The 15,446-nt window shown below is 50.1% G+C and overlaps 5 protein-coding genes across 7 annotated transcripts; 1 reads left to right on the top strand and 4 right to left on the bottom strand.

The window, feature by feature from the left end:
• Window positions 1-328: 328 nt before the first annotated feature.
• LOC147044132 (uncharacterized) lies at window positions 329-3,973 on the bottom strand. Of its 2 annotated transcripts, XM_085933505.1 has the most exons (4): window positions 3,721-3,973; window positions 1,708-2,779; window positions 1,290-1,413; window positions 329-458 (listed from the first exon to the last, which is right to left on the bottom strand). In XM_085933505.1, exons 1-4 carry the CDS (start codon window positions 3,922-3,924, stop codon window positions 344-346), a joined length of 1,515 nt encoding a protein of 504 aa, XP_085789631.1. In that variant the 5' UTR covers window positions 3,925-3,973; the 3' UTR covers window positions 329-343. The 2 variants fall into 2 exon arrangements, 1 of the variants encoding a protein (XP_085789631.1); XR_015068457.1 differs by lacking the exons at window positions 329-458; window positions 1,708-2,779; window positions 3,721-3,973 and adding an exon at window positions 575-839 and having other exon boundaries at window positions 1,290-1,414.
• A 276-nt stretch (window positions 3,974-4,249) lies between these two features.
• On the bottom strand, window positions 4,250-6,725 carry jmjd6 (jumonji domain containing 6, arginine demethylase and lysine hydroxylase). Its single transcript, XM_085933500.1, has 6 exons — window positions 6,314-6,725; window positions 5,648-6,036; window positions 5,276-5,562; window positions 4,971-5,106; window positions 4,577-4,712; window positions 4,250-4,504 (listed from the first exon to the last, which is right to left on the bottom strand). The coding sequence occupies exons 1-6, from the start codon at window positions 6,440-6,442 to the stop codon at window positions 4,373-4,375; spliced, it is 1,209 nt and encodes a 402-aa protein (XP_085789626.1). The 5' UTR covers window positions 6,443-6,725; the 3' UTR covers window positions 4,250-4,372.
• Window positions 6,726-6,845: 120 nt separating this feature from the next.
• LOC147044130 (uncharacterized) lies at window positions 6,846-8,967 on the top strand. Its single transcript, XM_085933502.1, has 3 exons — window positions 6,846-7,238; window positions 7,710-8,030; window positions 8,114-8,967. The coding sequence occupies exons 1-3, from the start codon at window positions 6,911-6,913 to the stop codon at window positions 8,515-8,517; spliced, it is 1,053 nt and encodes a 350-aa protein (XP_085789628.1). The 5' UTR covers window positions 6,846-6,910; the 3' UTR covers window positions 8,518-8,967.
• On the bottom strand, window positions 8,873-12,937 carry casc3 (casc3 exon junction complex subunit). The gene is made up of 12 exons (XM_085933499.1): window positions 12,715-12,937; window positions 12,224-12,248; window positions 12,101-12,156; window positions 11,832-12,032; window positions 11,435-11,583; window positions 11,200-11,361; window positions 10,363-11,090; window positions 10,113-10,283; window positions 9,932-10,030; window positions 9,679-9,851; window positions 9,411-9,598; window positions 8,873-9,300 (listed from the first exon to the last, which is right to left on the bottom strand). The coding sequence occupies exons 1-11, from the start codon at window positions 12,904-12,906 to the stop codon at window positions 9,452-9,454; spliced, it is 2,103 nt and encodes a 700-aa protein (XP_085789625.1). The 5' UTR covers window positions 12,907-12,937; the 3' UTR covers window positions 8,873-9,300; window positions 9,411-9,451.
• Window positions 12,938-13,159: 222 nt separating this feature from the next.
• mettl23 (methyltransferase 23, arginine) lies at window positions 13,160-15,039 on the bottom strand. 2 transcript variants are annotated; one of them, XM_085934185.1, is made up of 5 exons: window positions 14,470-15,033; window positions 14,042-14,146; window positions 13,746-13,983; window positions 13,585-13,669; window positions 13,160-13,520 (listed from the first exon to the last, which is right to left on the bottom strand). In XM_085934185.1, exons 1-5 carry the CDS (start codon window positions 14,569-14,571, stop codon window positions 13,352-13,354), a joined length of 699 nt encoding a protein of 232 aa, XP_085790311.1. In that variant the 5' UTR covers window positions 14,572-15,033; the 3' UTR covers window positions 13,160-13,351. The 2 variants fall into 2 exon arrangements, with proteins under 2 accessions (XP_085790311.1, XP_085790312.1); XM_085934186.1 differs by having other exon boundaries at window positions 13,368-13,515; window positions 14,470-15,039.
• Between the last annotated feature and the right edge of the window lie 407 nt (window positions 15,040-15,446).

Raw genomic sequence — 15,446 nt, 5'->3', positions numbered from 1 at the left:
TTGCGCAACAGGCTTGATCCCTCAAGGCCGGCAAAAATCCGAAAAGATACGCACATCTGTGTGTGTGTGTGGAGGGAGTAAAGTATTTCGCCTCTTCACAAATGTTTTGCAGTTCCATTTTAATGTTAACGATCACATGACAAAACTAACCCAAGAAAATAAAGTCTAACTTTTGGATGGAGATTTTATGTAAGAAGAAAAAAACTATTTAGCTTCTTGGCCCTGCGTGGAAAACTTTCCGCTGCGTCCCCATTGTAAAATCCTGAACCAGCTGCAGCTAATTTCATTTTATGGGGGGGGTCACGTGGCTTCCGACGGCCTGCGGTGACTTTTTGCGACGTGGTCACAGTGAGTAGAGTTTGAGCTGCTCCTCCATGTCGCCCTCCGTCACCTCACCCAGAGCTTCTGCGTTCTCCCTCAGGAGCAAGAAGATAGCAGCCAACTGCTCCTGTTGCACCCTGGGAGAACATGATGGATGGACGAATGGATGGACAAACAAAAGGATGGATGGAGGGATGGATGGATGGACACAAGGTTTCATTAACCAATGAGGGATTGCAAAGTGTGTCAAATGAACTTCAAAACATCAAGAGATATTTGCTTCCATTCGTCATTTTTGATTCCGAAAGATCTTAAATGTTCATCCTGAACATTTTTTTTTTTTTTTCAAAACTTGGGTCGATAGAGGATAGGGAGTAATTAAACTTTCTACTTGTTTGCATAAAGTAATTTTATTTTCTATTTTCCCCCTATTGAATCCACTTTCAGCATTTCAAAATCATCATCACATGCTTTAGTTGACTCATCTTCCGTTTGGTTTTCTCGAAGTCGCGGATTAGCTGAAAGAAAAAAAAAAGAATGAATTTCTTTTTCGAGGCACAGAACTAAAACTTGAAAGTTCATTATTTCTCGTTGCTTTCTTTGGATGTGGTTGACTGGCCCGACTTATGCACGCAACGTTTTAAGTTCCTCACCAGTGAGGCAATGCAGTGTGCGGAATGTGAATAATCGTGTCTTTGTATGCGCCACCAAATTGTAGTTTGCCTTTTCACGCAAGATGGATGAGATTCCAGCTCAACTTGAACTGACCCTCATCAGAACAAGCGCGAGATAGAAATGCGTGTGTGTGTGTGTGTGTGTGTGTGTGTGGTGTTCACTTCACCACCAAATGGATCTTTGGCGGTTATAATCGTCAATGGCAGTGAACGAGTTGATATGACCAAAAAAAAAAAAAAAGCCTTCAAAACAAATTACATTTCATCTGACTTTTCAGGTTCCTACTCGCTGACCTTTGCTCCTCCTCCATCTCCTCTTTGGTCATCAGCGTCTCAAACTTGCTCGCTTTCTTCCCAGGCGTGAACGTCACTTTGTCGTCATCATCATCCGCCGCCACCGCCGCCGCAGCTTCTTCTTCTGCAACACAAGCAGGATATTTTCTTGTAAGACGTCCAGATGAGGCATGACACGTCAAGCTAGCAGATGAATCACTTAATTGAATTACAGTCGACTAATTCTTTGGCCTGGCAGGATGAGAGCTTATGGTTTTCTGGGAAGAAACGACCGAGGAAGACACGCACATGCTCATAAGCTGCATTGGACTGCTCCAATTGTTTGATTCCCTCACTGAGTGGAAGTCGGACGACGACAAGTCACACGTGAGAAATGTTGCTTAGACTTCTACGATGGCGTGAGCCTTCTTACCGTTGCGCTCCGGTGCTGCGTTAGCTTCGGGAGTTGGAGGCTTCTCCTGGTCAGATCTTGAGAGTGTTGCCAACACAGACTCATCCAGGGGGACCACAACCTTCTCCGTCACAACCTGCAAGACCTCTTTAGGTTCTGATTCCGACTGGACATCCGATTGTAGCTCTGACACTGGCTTTGGAGATGGTTCTACTTCTGGAACGACCTGTACTAGTGATACTGGTTCAGAAACTAGGAGTACTGTTTTTGGTTCTGGATCAGAGGGCTCTGCATCTGAAAGTTGGTCCAGTAGAGGTTTTACTGTGGATTCGAGAACATTATGTGTTTCTCTGACAGGTTCTGGCTGAGGAGCAGTTTCAGGAACTGGTTCTGGTGCTAAAAGTGTTTCACATACAGGTTCTGGATGAGTAGCAGTTTCAGGAACCGCTTCTGGTGCTAATAGAGTTTTACGTACAGGTTCTGGCTGGGTAGCAGTTTCAGGAACTGGTTCTGGTGCTAAAAGTGTTTCACATACAAGTTGTGGATGAGTAGCAGTTTCAGGAACCGCTTCTGGTGCTAATAGAGTTTCACATCCAGGTTCTGGCTGAGTAGCAGTTTCAGGAACTGGTTCTGGTGCTAAAGGTGTTTCACGTACAGGTTCTGGCTCAGTAGTAGTTTGAGGAACTGGTTCTGGTGCTAAAAGTGTTTCACGTACAGGTTCTGGCTCAGTTGCCGTTTCAGGAACTGATTCCGGTGCCAAAAGTGTTTCACGTGCAGGTTTTGGTTCTGGTTCAGGTTTTGCAATGGGTTCTGGTTGAATGGCAGTTTCTGAACTTGACTGAGATGCTAAAACTGTCTTGGGTTCAGAAACTCTTTCTTCACCAGATTTGTTGTCAGGGTCAGGCAAAGGTTCTAAGACTTTAAGTCTCGGTGGTATTTCTAAAAGTGGGTCTGGCATCGACGCTGCTTCGAGAACAAATTCTGGTTCTGATCCACAAACTTGTTCAGGGAGGCTGTCTTCTGTTGCAGAGGCAGTTTCTGTAGACTCTTGGACAGGTTCTGGTTCTTTTGTTGAATCTGCTTTAGGTTCTGGGACAGCCTAGAAAGACCAAAAGGTCAGTGTCAGCACGTGTATTTTGATTTAAAAGCAGATGAAAAAACAAAATGAACACTGTTCATTTAAAGGTCTATTGTGTATTTAAAGGTCCTTAACTGAGCAGTGTTCAAACTGTTGCACCCCCACCTGCCCATCCTGTCACTTGCAGGTCAGGTTGTGCTTGACAAGCTGCCACCGCCTGCTGCTGACATTGTGACGTCTTCAACATATGGCAGCCACAACACTGCAAGCTGACACATCCCCCCCCCCCCACCACCACCACATTCAAACGCCACAATGCAAAAATCGTCATGAGCCAGGCCATTAAGCGAGACAAGCAGATGCTAAAGGCGTTGTGGACTCTAGAGGGCGCCAAACAATAGGATGAAAAGTCACGTCAAATTCAAACAAATCGATGATACGTGGTTCGGGAAATTAATTCGTGGATATTATTATTAATGTCAAGTCAAAAGAAAAAAATAGGTAATAATGTAAACAATTCAATAAACAGAGAGGTGAAAAGTGAATTCATTTGAAATCCGCCCTGCAGAGCAACGACTTTCGCAATGCAACCTCACCTGCTGAATTGACTCGAGTGTCCAGGTTGCTTGCTGTGTATTCAACAAGGTTGATCGCAAATCGCAATATATTTAAAAGTTTAAAGGTGAGCCGTCACCTCACCCAGTGTACAATTTCCCTCCAAATTTAACTACGAACTAGTCAAAGTTCAATTAAGGCAGCACAACGCGTGCCGAGTTATCGCGTGTCTCCGCGTGGGAGATTTATTTAAGTCTTAGCTTTCCAAGGCGATTAACGAATTAAAATAGGACGAGTAAAAATAAGGGGAAGAGAAGTTCATCGATTACTCGATCACACCTGTTACTTGCTGAGATTTTAAAGTTAAACTATCCGAGAGATCGATTCAATTGGAAAAGAGGCACAACCTGATGCTGATCATCACTAGATGACTTGGACGGAGGTCCATCGCCTGAGCAGGTGGCCGCGGAGGAGGTGGAGGCGGCAGTCGGGGAGGAGGCAACAGAGCCGGCCTTGCAACGACGGAAAAGGACGGCGGCGGCCACCAGAAGGGCGAGAGCGGTGAACACGAAGACTTTAGGCTCCAATTCCAGTTCCACTTGACGGTCCATGACGGACTGACGGGACGGGAGGGCGGGGACGCGCACGCACCTGCGACTCGCTCTCTTTTGTAATCCCGCGTTAAGCGTCGGGAAACGCCCCCTGGCGCACACACGTCCGGTCCTGTTTCAAAATAAAAATAAAGCTCTTTGTCCTTCCCGAAAACCAGATGAAACCAGCTAAGACTATGGAGTCACACACTAGAAAATTATGTTGCCATTGTGAGGAAACGCACTGTGTTTAATCAAAGTTGAGTGAACCCCCCCCCAATAAATAAATAAATCACGCCCGAGTGTGTACAGCTCCGCAGCCTGGCAGTGACATCACTCAGTGCCATTTCAATCTTACAAAACATTTTATTGATCAACACAAATGATGTTTGACAAGGCACATGTGCTTCCTGGACATCTTTACGGTCAAAATTAAAAACAAAAACAAAAAGGTGCGTCGATTGCGTCATCACCGGGATGAGCTCCTCTCTTTACTGAGGCAGTCATCGTGACCGCGGGCGTCCCCGTTAACCGTTGTGCCGCACGTGCGTCTCTTCTTCCTGCGATGGGACGCCGCATCGCCTTCCGAACACGACTCGGCCTGTGGGCACACCGTTGGAAAACCATCAGTGCCTGAAGGATGACGCGACCGAGCAACATCGGCGTAACGCACGTCGGAGTCCGAGTCGGACGAACTCGACGAAGATGAGGATGAATCGCTGGAGCTGTCGGACGCGATGCCCGTCGACTCCTGCAGGTCCACTCTGTCTGCCAGCGCCGCCAGGTCAGGTCGCTCCTGCTTTAGAATCCTTACCAGGACACACGCAAAACCAACATCCTTGTTAACATAACACCTCAACCAGGTCACATGACCCGGCCAGTGGTCGGACATGAAAATAATCCCTTCATCCAAATCGGTGCTACCTTGAGTCTTATTTTGTTTTGTGCAATTTTCCCATTCGAATCAAGACAAACGCCATTCTAATTTTTATCATTTTTATCTAATTTTTTTTCTTGTTTGGAGCCAATCAGTGATGATGTCGTTGTGGAAACGGCATGCTTCTTACCGGTACCACTTCCTGGACAGCTTGGGGCGCCCTCGTACAGTTTTATGCCACACGATGGGGAAGTTGGTGGTGCTGGCAAAGTTCTGCGTGACGGCGATGGTCGTGTCCAGGTTAAGCACCACGTGCCACCAGCCGCCTGTTACCGTGACAATCACAACATCAATACACAAGACCAATTATCAAACAACAAAGGTTCGAATAAAATAACCACAAAATGTGACTTGGAACTTTTTGCCCGCTTGACTTGCAGCTCATGTGTGCTCAACTACGTGGTGATTAAAATGATCATTTGAGTTCCCACTGACCCGGCACAAAGACGGTCTCTCCGGGTCTCTGCAGGATTTCAAGAGGTCGGAACTCGGGAGCCCAGCCGGGCTGCTGCGTGCGAGGGTAGACCACGTTAAACCAGGTGATGGCTTCGTCCTGCTGGTTGCCTCCGTCCTCACGCGTGACCTTGATGAGGTCTCGGGGCGTGTTGGTAGGGAACAAGCACCACCTCTTATGGCCCTGGACCAGTGCGTTCCAGGCGCTGGTGCCCAGAGGGTCGATGTGGATGCCGGTGCCGGAGCGAGCGGGGCCCATCACAAACCACCTGATGACAATACAATTATAAATTGATTAAATAACATCAACACAGCAGGCACCTTGGTACAAAAGGTCCTGAAAGGGCCACTCACCTGTAGGGCGGCCGCCGCTTCTCTCCAGCGAACTGAAAGAGGTCGTCGGTGAAGAAGACGGGCACCTGATAGTCTTGCAGCAGTTTTCGTCGTTTGGCGTGCTCGCCGTAGCTACTGTCGAAGATGTACAGGGGGCTGTCGTCTCGCGTGCTCTCCAAGTAATCCACGTAGTACTTCATCTTCATCTTAACCGAATAGCCGTCGTTGTCCTCGCCGCATTTGAACTTCTGGTTGCGGTACTTGCGCTTGAGCCGCTCCAAGGTCCATTTTTGACGCGCAGGCCACGACTCCTGACAGTGGAGCAGTACCACGGGCTTGTAGGGTCTCTCGAAGCGCTCGATGAACTGTTCGGGGCTCAGACGTAGCGCGTCCACTCGTTCCACATTGTCCTGTGGCGACAAACGTGGACAAAAGCACACTTTCAACCTTCGTGCATTTGGACGAGCCTACAGTGCTCTTGGCGCTGACTTCATCGTCTGTGTGCATGCTTGTGATTGCACAGATGATATTTATAGTACTAGTATTATTAGGGATGAACAAGTGTTCGTTGGGTTGTGTGATGACGTTGAGGAAGATTCTTGAGAAGATTCTCGAAAGAGCGTCAGCGTGATTGTTAGCCGCGGCTAGCTGCCTTTAGCTGAGCCTCGCGTTCTAATTGCCAGTTACCTTGACAGAGCTGTGCGACACGTTGAAAGTGTCATGATAAGCGTGCTTGATCCAGTCTAAAGAATCCTTCAACTCCGGCCTGGCACTCCGTTTGGCCTCTTTAATCCTCTTCTTGCTCTTGTGGTTCATTCCTTCCTTCCAGCAAGCGTCGCTAACTTAGCAAGCTAATAAGGAGCTAACGCTTTGTGGGTTCTTTCGCTTCTCAGCGGAACCGAAATGTAGCGGACGAGCTAATTCCTTAATAAGACGTCGAAACATAGCAAACGTAGCTTACATGTCTACTCTTATGACACTTAGGATTCTAACGTTTAATGCGCCTGCATGGCGAGTAGGTACAAGCTAGTTGCGTTAGCAGCAGCAGAGGCAAACAAAGTGAAACAATGCTATCGCAAGCCGGTGTCATCCTGGGACACGCCCCTCAGCACTTATTCGACCGCTCATTGGCCAATTCTCATATAAGGCACGGTGTTTCTTCCGGTTCAAATATACATTCCAAAGTACAAATGTTGATATTTTTTTTGGGGGGGGGGGGGGGGGCGTGACCGTTTGACTCGTGCTTGATTAATACGAGCAAAACTCGTTTGTTTTGTTCGATAAATGTCATACAGGAATATTGTGAAAGCATTTGGAAGAGACGATTTCCGGTGTGTCAAGTGGTCGTTTCCGGTTCGACGAACGCTTCAAACCAAGTCAAGAAAGATGAGCAAAATCGAATACTCGAATAAAGCTGACTTGCTGAGCGGCTACCTGACGGAGCGGCTCATGCAGGTGCTGCGGGACATCGTGGATGTGGTGGAGGATGCGGTGAGCGAGTACCGGGAAGAGACGCTACGTACGCGACTGGAGAACGAGAGCCTACGGCGGCAGCTCAGCGATTTCCTGAGGCCGCCTGACGACGAGCTTCGTGCCCGGCCGCAGCCTCCTGGTAAAGAAAACGAGCGGGCAATAAGCCCATGATGGGAGCAGCGCTTTAGTCTTTCCCAGAGATTTGCAGGCACGGCTCAAATGCATCTTGAAACGCTTTCCTGAAGTCTTGTTTACAAGGAGGCTGCATGTGATCTACTCAGGTTGTTGCATTTGGACATGACGTCATTTGATATTGGATCTGTATTTTGGTGCTATTGTCAAATCCATCACTTTCCTTGCTTATTTTAGGGACTTTACTCAGGTCAAGCTTCTCCTTTCAAAAGAGCACTGTGAAACAGTGAACACGCCATTGTTACATCTCAGATATTTTTGGCATCATGTATTTTGGAGTCAGCCTATCAGTCCTCCCTAAAATGTTTCCAGTTGGCATGACTCCCATTTCTGACTGAGTTTGAACATCCCTTGGAAGAATGTCAGTTTTTGAAAGTCACAACTTTCTACTGTTTTTTTTTTTCTTCTGTGCTTTCAGGCTCCAGCACACGTCTTGTTGCTTGTGACCAAGAGCGAGTGTGTGCCCCCAATCGCATCCAAACGCCCCCGGCGAGCACGTCCAAGCGTACAGGGGCCCCCCGCTCAGATGAGGCCTTACCCAAAGTGCTTGTAGTTCCAGCCCCGCCACTCAGAGAGGAGGCTCCGCCTCCTCCTGTCATTAAACAGGAACAGAACGAGTTGAAGGTCACGTCTCGCAAAGATTGTGCAGAGTTGGCCTTGGCCAGCGTGCATGTGAGCATTTCTGAGGGAAGGACTGACGTCAGCGCGGCGAAGGAGCGACAGCAAGCGGAAAGAAATGGTAAAACCCATCGAACCGAGATGAAGGCAAAATCATTTGAAAAGTTAAAAAAATGCCAACATTTTCCGACTTGTTTTTTGAAGGCCAGTTTGGGGGGACGGCGGCGCCAGGCGCCATCGTGTACGAGTGTCCCCGCTGCGGTGAGGTCTTCGCTCAGGCGTCCCGGCTGCGCCTCCACCTGGACCAAAAACGCAAGACATACGCCTGCAACTGGTGTTGCAAATCCTTCGCTCAGTCGGCCGATCTGCGGCGGCACGTGCGCACGCACACGGGCGAGCGGCCGCACCGCTGCCCCTTCTGCCCCAAGAGCTTCAGCCAGCGGGGAAACCTGCGGCGGCACATGCGCATTCACACGGGCGAGCGGCCATACAGGTGCGTTGTGTGTCGACGCACGTTCAGTGACGGAGACACACTCAAGAAACACGTTCGCACTCACACGCACCACAAAGTGCACGACGGCGCCGTAAGCTTTGGCGTTGGCACGTGACTGACGTGCAGCGGTGTTAGGAATCACGCCCTAGCTGCCCTGTAGTCATTAACAGTGGCAACGCAAGATGGCTGCCCTCTGCCTGCAGCCCAATTGTAAGTTCAGGTTCTGCCAATAAGCATTTTAAATCTTTAGCTGCATTAGCCAATAAAGTATTTGATACTGACCAGTGTGCTGGGCATCAGGTCAAAAGTTCCTTTTTTTTGTATTTATTGATTTGCTCTTCAATGATCTGCGACACAATAAAGGTTTCAAAATGTACTTTTCCAACCTGCTGACAACGTTCAAGGTTCTGCCACGTTTGACAGCTCACTTCATCAACTTCAAGCCGGTCAAGCGCAGCGCTTCAGGAGGCGATGGTGAAAAGTGGTTTTATTGGGGGTCACGTTTCACTGCTTAAAGACAAAATACAACAAACATAGAAAAATACTCCAGAAAGGAAATGAAAAAATAAACGAAAGAACTACAGTTGCAACAGTTCAAAATTAAAGTGTAGACTTGCCTGTGACCAACAAAAACAACAAATGACTACATTGCCATCTTGACATATTTTTTTTTTCTTCGCCATATCTCCACAAACTCAAATGGACCGCAACCTTCCAAACTATTTTGTCCACAATTTTACTCTTGCCCGGAACATCACGGGCAGGCTTACGGCCATTTGGGGAACGCGATCGCGTGACTTCCGAGGAAGGGAAGGCCACTGCCGTCCGGAGACACACGCTGGATGGGGCTGACGGTCACATGACTCGCCGATCCAGATGGACTGAAGCTCCAGTCGGACTTGACAAAACAAAAGCAATCGGCACGACGGCGACAAGGATAAGTCAATTTGTGTGGAAATATTGCGTGAACGGTGCCGGCCGGGTTCACCTGAGCTAAGATGAACTCACCTGCTTTTGTGTGCACCCGGTCCGGTAGGGGGCAGCGCGAGTCACTCGGAGGCAAAGGGCACTTCGGGAGGGGGGGGCTTAACCGTCACGGGTTGGGATGTGCGGCGGGGCGGCGAAGGTTTGGGTTGCGCCTGCTGCTGCATCGTGTCGTAATAGGTCACGCCCCCGTACGTCACCTGCGTTTGACCCTAAGCGCGGGAGGCACATCTTTAGTTTCATGTCGGCGACGATGCGCCGTTTATAAACGGTGTGGGATTTCTCGCCGTACCTGAGGGCTCGGGTACATGGTGGGGTAAGGGAAGGTCATGACCCCTGGCGGTGGGTAAAAAGGTGGCGGCGGTGGCAGAAGTTGCTGCGGTTGCCCTGGTGACAGAGGTACAGGGGGGCCTCCGTAGAGTGTGGGGTTTGTGATGGGGCCTCCTGATTGGTGGGGGTGGAGACCTAAAGCGGTGACACACACAAGAAGCATAAAAATATATATATATTGAACATGGTTGAGCGCGTTTATATTAAAGACCTACCCGGATGGGGGATGTGCATCTCGGGCTGGACCAACATGCCTTGAGGCGCCATGGGGGCCGGCCCGTCGCTGTGCGTGTAAATTGGTCCCTGGTAGGTTACTAGCAAACAACACCAGTGATTCATTTTGTTAGCAACTCAAATTACAATGGAGAGGAACCAAGAGAAAAGAGCAATCCTAACTGGGCTCGTAGTAGTGGCCCTCCATGACACCCATGTGTAGCGGTGGCGCCTCGGCAACGCCCCTCTGCCTCTGGGACGAATAACGCTTGGCTCTGTTGGAGCTGCCCGACATCTCGTCCAAAGCCGAGAACGCCGACGGCCCGCCGGGGACGTGCAAGCCGCCGCTCAGGCCTGCAGACGACAACAAACAAAGCAGTAGCACTCCTCCTTGAGGAAAAATAAAAAAAGAAAGTGTCGTGTCCTGTCTCACCTCTTATCTCCGTGTGAACGTAGGAGGCGGGGCTCCGGTTCCACGTCTGTCCCGACACCAGACTCAACCGAGCCATATCCTGGTCTATCTCAGCCACGGCTCCCCCTGCCCCCGTTGGGCTCTTTGCCCCTGCTGCCGGCGTCTCCACCGAACTCTGCTTGCTGCCCAGCTCGGTCGGCCGAGAGCGACTCCTGCGGGCCAGCGAGTACGACTTTCTCTCGACGGGTCGTTCAGCGGGAGGCGAAGCTTCCCGAGGGGTTGGCGATGCGTGGGACGGTTGACCCCCTCGTTGTTCCAGCGGCTGTGTTTTCGACGACGTGCTCCGATACGGCGCGTGCTGAACGGATGGCGTCCCGCTACTCTGGAGCCGGGAATCCTGGCTAACGGGGGGGTCATCGGTCACCTTCGCCCCGCCACTGCGTCCTCCCCTGTCGGCCAGCGACTCGGGCAGGGCTTTAGGACCCGCTCTTTCTCTGGCGTGAAGCTGAGGAGCGTGCGATTCGCTCACGCCGTACTGGGGCTGCTGTGAAGGGAAGTGGGAGGGGCGGCCGCGGGAGGCGTTGCTGCGCTGGCCCGGTGCAAGCGAGACGGAGGCAGGAGATGCGTGATGTGGCGGAGCACCCCGGGCAGGACCGCCGCCTCTTCCTCCCCGGTTGCTCTGCCAGGAGCGCAGTGGTCGCTCTCCGCCCTCACGCCATCGCTGCTCTCGGTTGGGGGAAACTGATGACCTGTGCACACAAACTAGACTAAGACAGGGCCCCCAAAGAAAAGCCCCCCCCCCACTCCAAAGTTGCATTGCCATACATTTTTCAGAAAAGGGGGTTGTGCTGGTTTTACCGTTGTCGGCGATGCATGAAGCCTCGTTCGCCGTTGCGGATGTCATAGCCATAGCTGGCGATGAGCTCCTCACGACTCTTGGGCGCTTGTTCCTCCTCGCGAAACTTATCGTGCTCCCAGCGCCCTTCGTCCTTCCACAGCTTCCGGTTCCGGCCTTTGGGCCTGGACGGGGCAAAAGAGCATAAGAGGTGAGACGCCGTTCGCAAACGGAGCTGACCAAGCGAGATGCCGATACCTCTCCTCCTCCTGGGTGTGGCCTCTGACATCATGCTCGAAGAAGAGCCCCTTCCTGGGGATGTAAGCCGGGTTCTTGCGGTCCTCGTCGTCATCCAGCTGCTGGCCCGATTGCCCTCCCGCTTTGGTCTCCGGGTCCACGGTCGACTCCTGCGGGTCACGTGAAGTGAGCGAGTGTAACAGGAAGCTTTTCTGCCAGACTGCCCAAATGGCAGCACAGATGCCACCGAACAATTTAAAGTTGTAATTGCAAGACCATGAAAGCAACACATTTTTGTTCCGGGTGATCATACTGTCACTTGACTATTCCCACCCTGCTGAACACAGAAATGCTTCATGCATCAAGTCCACTAAACTACGTGCAGTATAAAAACGAGTGAAGCGAGGGAGCCACTAACCTGACCGTCGCCGCTCTGCCGCTCTCCTGCAGACTTCCCTTTTTCCTCCGACTCCTCCTCTTTACTCCTCTCTTCGCTGTCTCCTTCATCCTCTCCCAGCGCCGGTTCAGACGTAGTGACAAGTGTGGAGTGGCCGGCCGCCACCGCCGCTTGAGCTTCTTCGACACTGTATCCGTCCGCTTCCTCTTCCTCCTCCGCTCCCTACGCCAAGACCAAGTTAACATTTCCCCATGGTCGAGCTCGCGACGGCATCGATGTGGCGCCTTTACCTCAGAGTGGGAGGCATTTTCTTCCGGATCAGCGCTGTCATAGTCCGAGAGGACGGCTGGAGAGTGCAAATTGTGTCAGGCGCTCAAGTGCAAAGCACAAATGAATGACCAATGAGAGCTTACCTTCTCCTACTCCATCTTCACTTTCCTGCAAAAGAAAAAAACAAGCAAACGTTCACTCCAAAATAACAAAGACATGTTTAAACGTCCCGTGCCATAATTTAATTCTTAATAATCCTTAGTGTCCTTTGATAAGCTCTCCATAGAACCATTCACATCCTACCAACTTAAGCTTGTGACCCAAGCAGACTGATTACGCTGAATCTTGGAAAGAAGTTCATAAAAAACAACGGATTGAAAAGAAACACTAAACAAAGTGACGTCACTCGCAAGGAACTGAAGCCAAGTCCCAAAAGTAAGCTCAATGTTGCACCCCTAGCGCCGTGCTTCATGGACACGTTTGACATCTTCACGTCAACTCCCTAACGACAACAGTTTCTCGGAAAACAAGAACTGATGTTGAAAGAAGCCTTTTGTCTCGCCATGACGACATTTTTCGCAGGGAAGCCGCCTGGCGAGCGCGCTAACGTTAGCATGAAGCTAAAAGCACTCACACACTCGGACTGCGCTTCCTCCTTCGCCTCGACGCGAACGGAAGCGGTTTCCACCGGTTCCGGCTCTCTGGCGCCTCGGCCCTTGCTCGTCTGGGAGCCCGACTCGCGACTCTCCGAGCCCGAAGCGGACTCGTCGTCATCGTCGTCGCTGTCCTGGGACGCGCGCCTCCTCCTTCGCCGCCGGTCCGCCATCTTAGTTTCCACAGGAATGATGCTGGAAACGCACAGATGCATTGTGGGGGAAAAGACTTCTTCTTCGTCATCGGCGTATTCTCGCGCGTTGCTCATTAGCGCCCCTAGCTAAAAAAAAAGGAGTCTCTAAGGGTGTAGGGGTACACTTGCCTGTCTTGTGTGAATGTGTGTGTGTGGAAAAAGAAAAAGCCACTCTGTTTACTCTACACATTGGTGGGTTCCATGCTTCCCTAATGTTGCATGGTGGAAAACTGATATTTAGAGAACTGCCTCATGTCAGCTTGTATGTCACAAACGTGGTTTTAATATCAATGTTTAATTCATGACATTTTTGCATTTGACTGACACTTCTGCTAACTCGTCGTCTCCATCATGTCCACTAAAGCCACATAGATGAAAACCAAACGTCACTGTATGTTCAGAGGAAAAACGTGGAGATGGCCTTTCACGTGTCCTTGTCTGTCTTGAGCGTCATAATCATCATCTGAATAGTGTGGTTCCCTGGAAGATTGGATCCCGCCAGCTCAGATTTGTTGGCGTCAAACGTTTCCAGATCAACATCCACGCAGGCCAGGTTCCACTTGTGCAGCAGTGCCTCGATGCTCCAGTCTGCACTGTAAGATGTGTAAACACATGATGTCAGGGAGAGCAGGAAGAAGAAAAAGGAGGCAGACGCACCTTCGTTCTTGGTATGTCACCCAAAACTGAGCCGTGGGGTTCTTTCGCAGAAGAAAAGCCACAGTGACCAGGATGTCTTCAAAATCTGAAACAAGTTGTTTGAGACACAAGTGGAAGGTGGGAAAGAGGAAGTACAAGTTAATCAAGCAGGTGCGGGTTACCTCGTGGCTCATAGAAAACATCGGATGCCACGATTAAGTCGAGGGGCGGAAGCTTGATCAGTTGGGGTGAGACTTCCCCCCAAGTGAGAGCCAAGGTGACCACGTCATGCACGCCGTTAGCCTCACAGCTCCGTCTGCAGTTTTGTAGGCACTCCGGCGTGTTTGCGTCGTCGGACAGGAGGACTTTGGCGCCGCAGCGGGATGCCAACACCCCTGGAAGACTCACGCCTGCGCCCAGCTGTAGACGCAAAGATGTCATGGTCGTTGTCGTCGTCGTACAGGTCCACCAGCCTCACCTCCAGCACTGTCTTGTCCTTTACATCAACTCTTCTGCTCCAGATGTACTGAGCTAACACCACCGCACAAGGCCACACGTACATGCCATACTGCGCGTCTAGAACCTGTTAAAAAAATATCCCATAAGAATCGTGATGCTTAAAATGGTAACACAGTTTTCAGTTGTTATGTTTTAGATTGAAAAAAAAGATAACATGTTAAAAGCACTCAAAAAGGACTAGCACTGATGTCTCCATATCACTTTATGCCTCGATACGAGGTTCGTTCGGACCGTGAGCAAGATGGGACATTACCGGAAAAAAAAGACACCGTCAATGAATTAAACATATTAAGTGACGACTAGCAAGCAAACAACGTGTGCTTTATAATTTGGCTCGATCTCTAAAGCTGCACAACTGCCTCGCTTGCAGTCTTCTAGGAGTTTTACCTCAGGAATGGACACACTCAGCGACTCCTGTGCATCTTCAAAAGTGAACATTTTCAAAGTCACTGCAGGGGTTTCGGTTCCTGTGTGGCTCATCGTTTCCATAATTTGTAATCATAAGCATAAACGTAAGCATAATTTGGAGCGAATAATTTCAATTTGGAGCTTTCGAGCTGTCTTTTCCGGTGTGGGCGGAGTCAAACGTTACGGTCCACCCACCCCCCCATTGAGCCACGCCTTTAGCTGCGCTCTGCAGCCAAGTCTACTCCGTTAATCGACGTTATCTGCCCAAATGTACGTCATGCATGCACAACGAAAAAAACAGAAGTCGGGACATCACACCAGAAAGAATATTTGTACCACAAAAAAATGCTACACGTCAGAGCAGAAGCACTATCAAGATATTCAGCAAACGAGACTTCGACTGTGAAGGTGGTTCCAGGCTGAGAGAACAACTAGGACCAAAAGAGATTTTCTCCCTCTTTTGAAATAAATCATCAAAGCCGAGTGTGTTGGATAGAAACCAAGTGGGAGGCGTCGAACTGAAGCAATGTTGGTGCATTGTTGTGACGCCGCTTTAAACACAGCACGAGTTGCGCACTAAGAGGCCGGAAGTCATCAACTGGCCCTTCAAAATAAGAACCAGTAAACCGGTCATACGTTCGCATGTTAGTTTGTGCGAAGGGGGCGTGTCCTCATGCAAACATAACATTCTGCCCTTTCTTAATATTTAGTAAACAGGATTAAGGATAATGACGGCAAACTTGGCTGACACACTCAATCTCTTGACGTTTACGCAATTAGAGAGGACCCTCTTACACACGCGCACACATTGACACACACACGCACACACACACACACACACACACACACACACACGCACACACACACACACACACACACACACACACACACACACACACGCACATATATATACACGCACACACACCCTCCCCTCCCTTGCAGTCGTTGCAGTCAAG

Source organism: Syngnathus leptorhynchus, chromosome 16 (assembly GCF_054491065.1).
Source record: "Syngnathus leptorhynchus isolate UIUO chromosome 16, UIUO_Slep, whole genome shotgun sequence".
NCBI classification, from domain to species: Eukaryota; Metazoa; Chordata; class Actinopteri; order Syngnathiformes; family Syngnathidae; genus Syngnathus; species Syngnathus leptorhynchus.
This window is presented reverse-complemented; position numbering and strand designations above follow the sequence as displayed.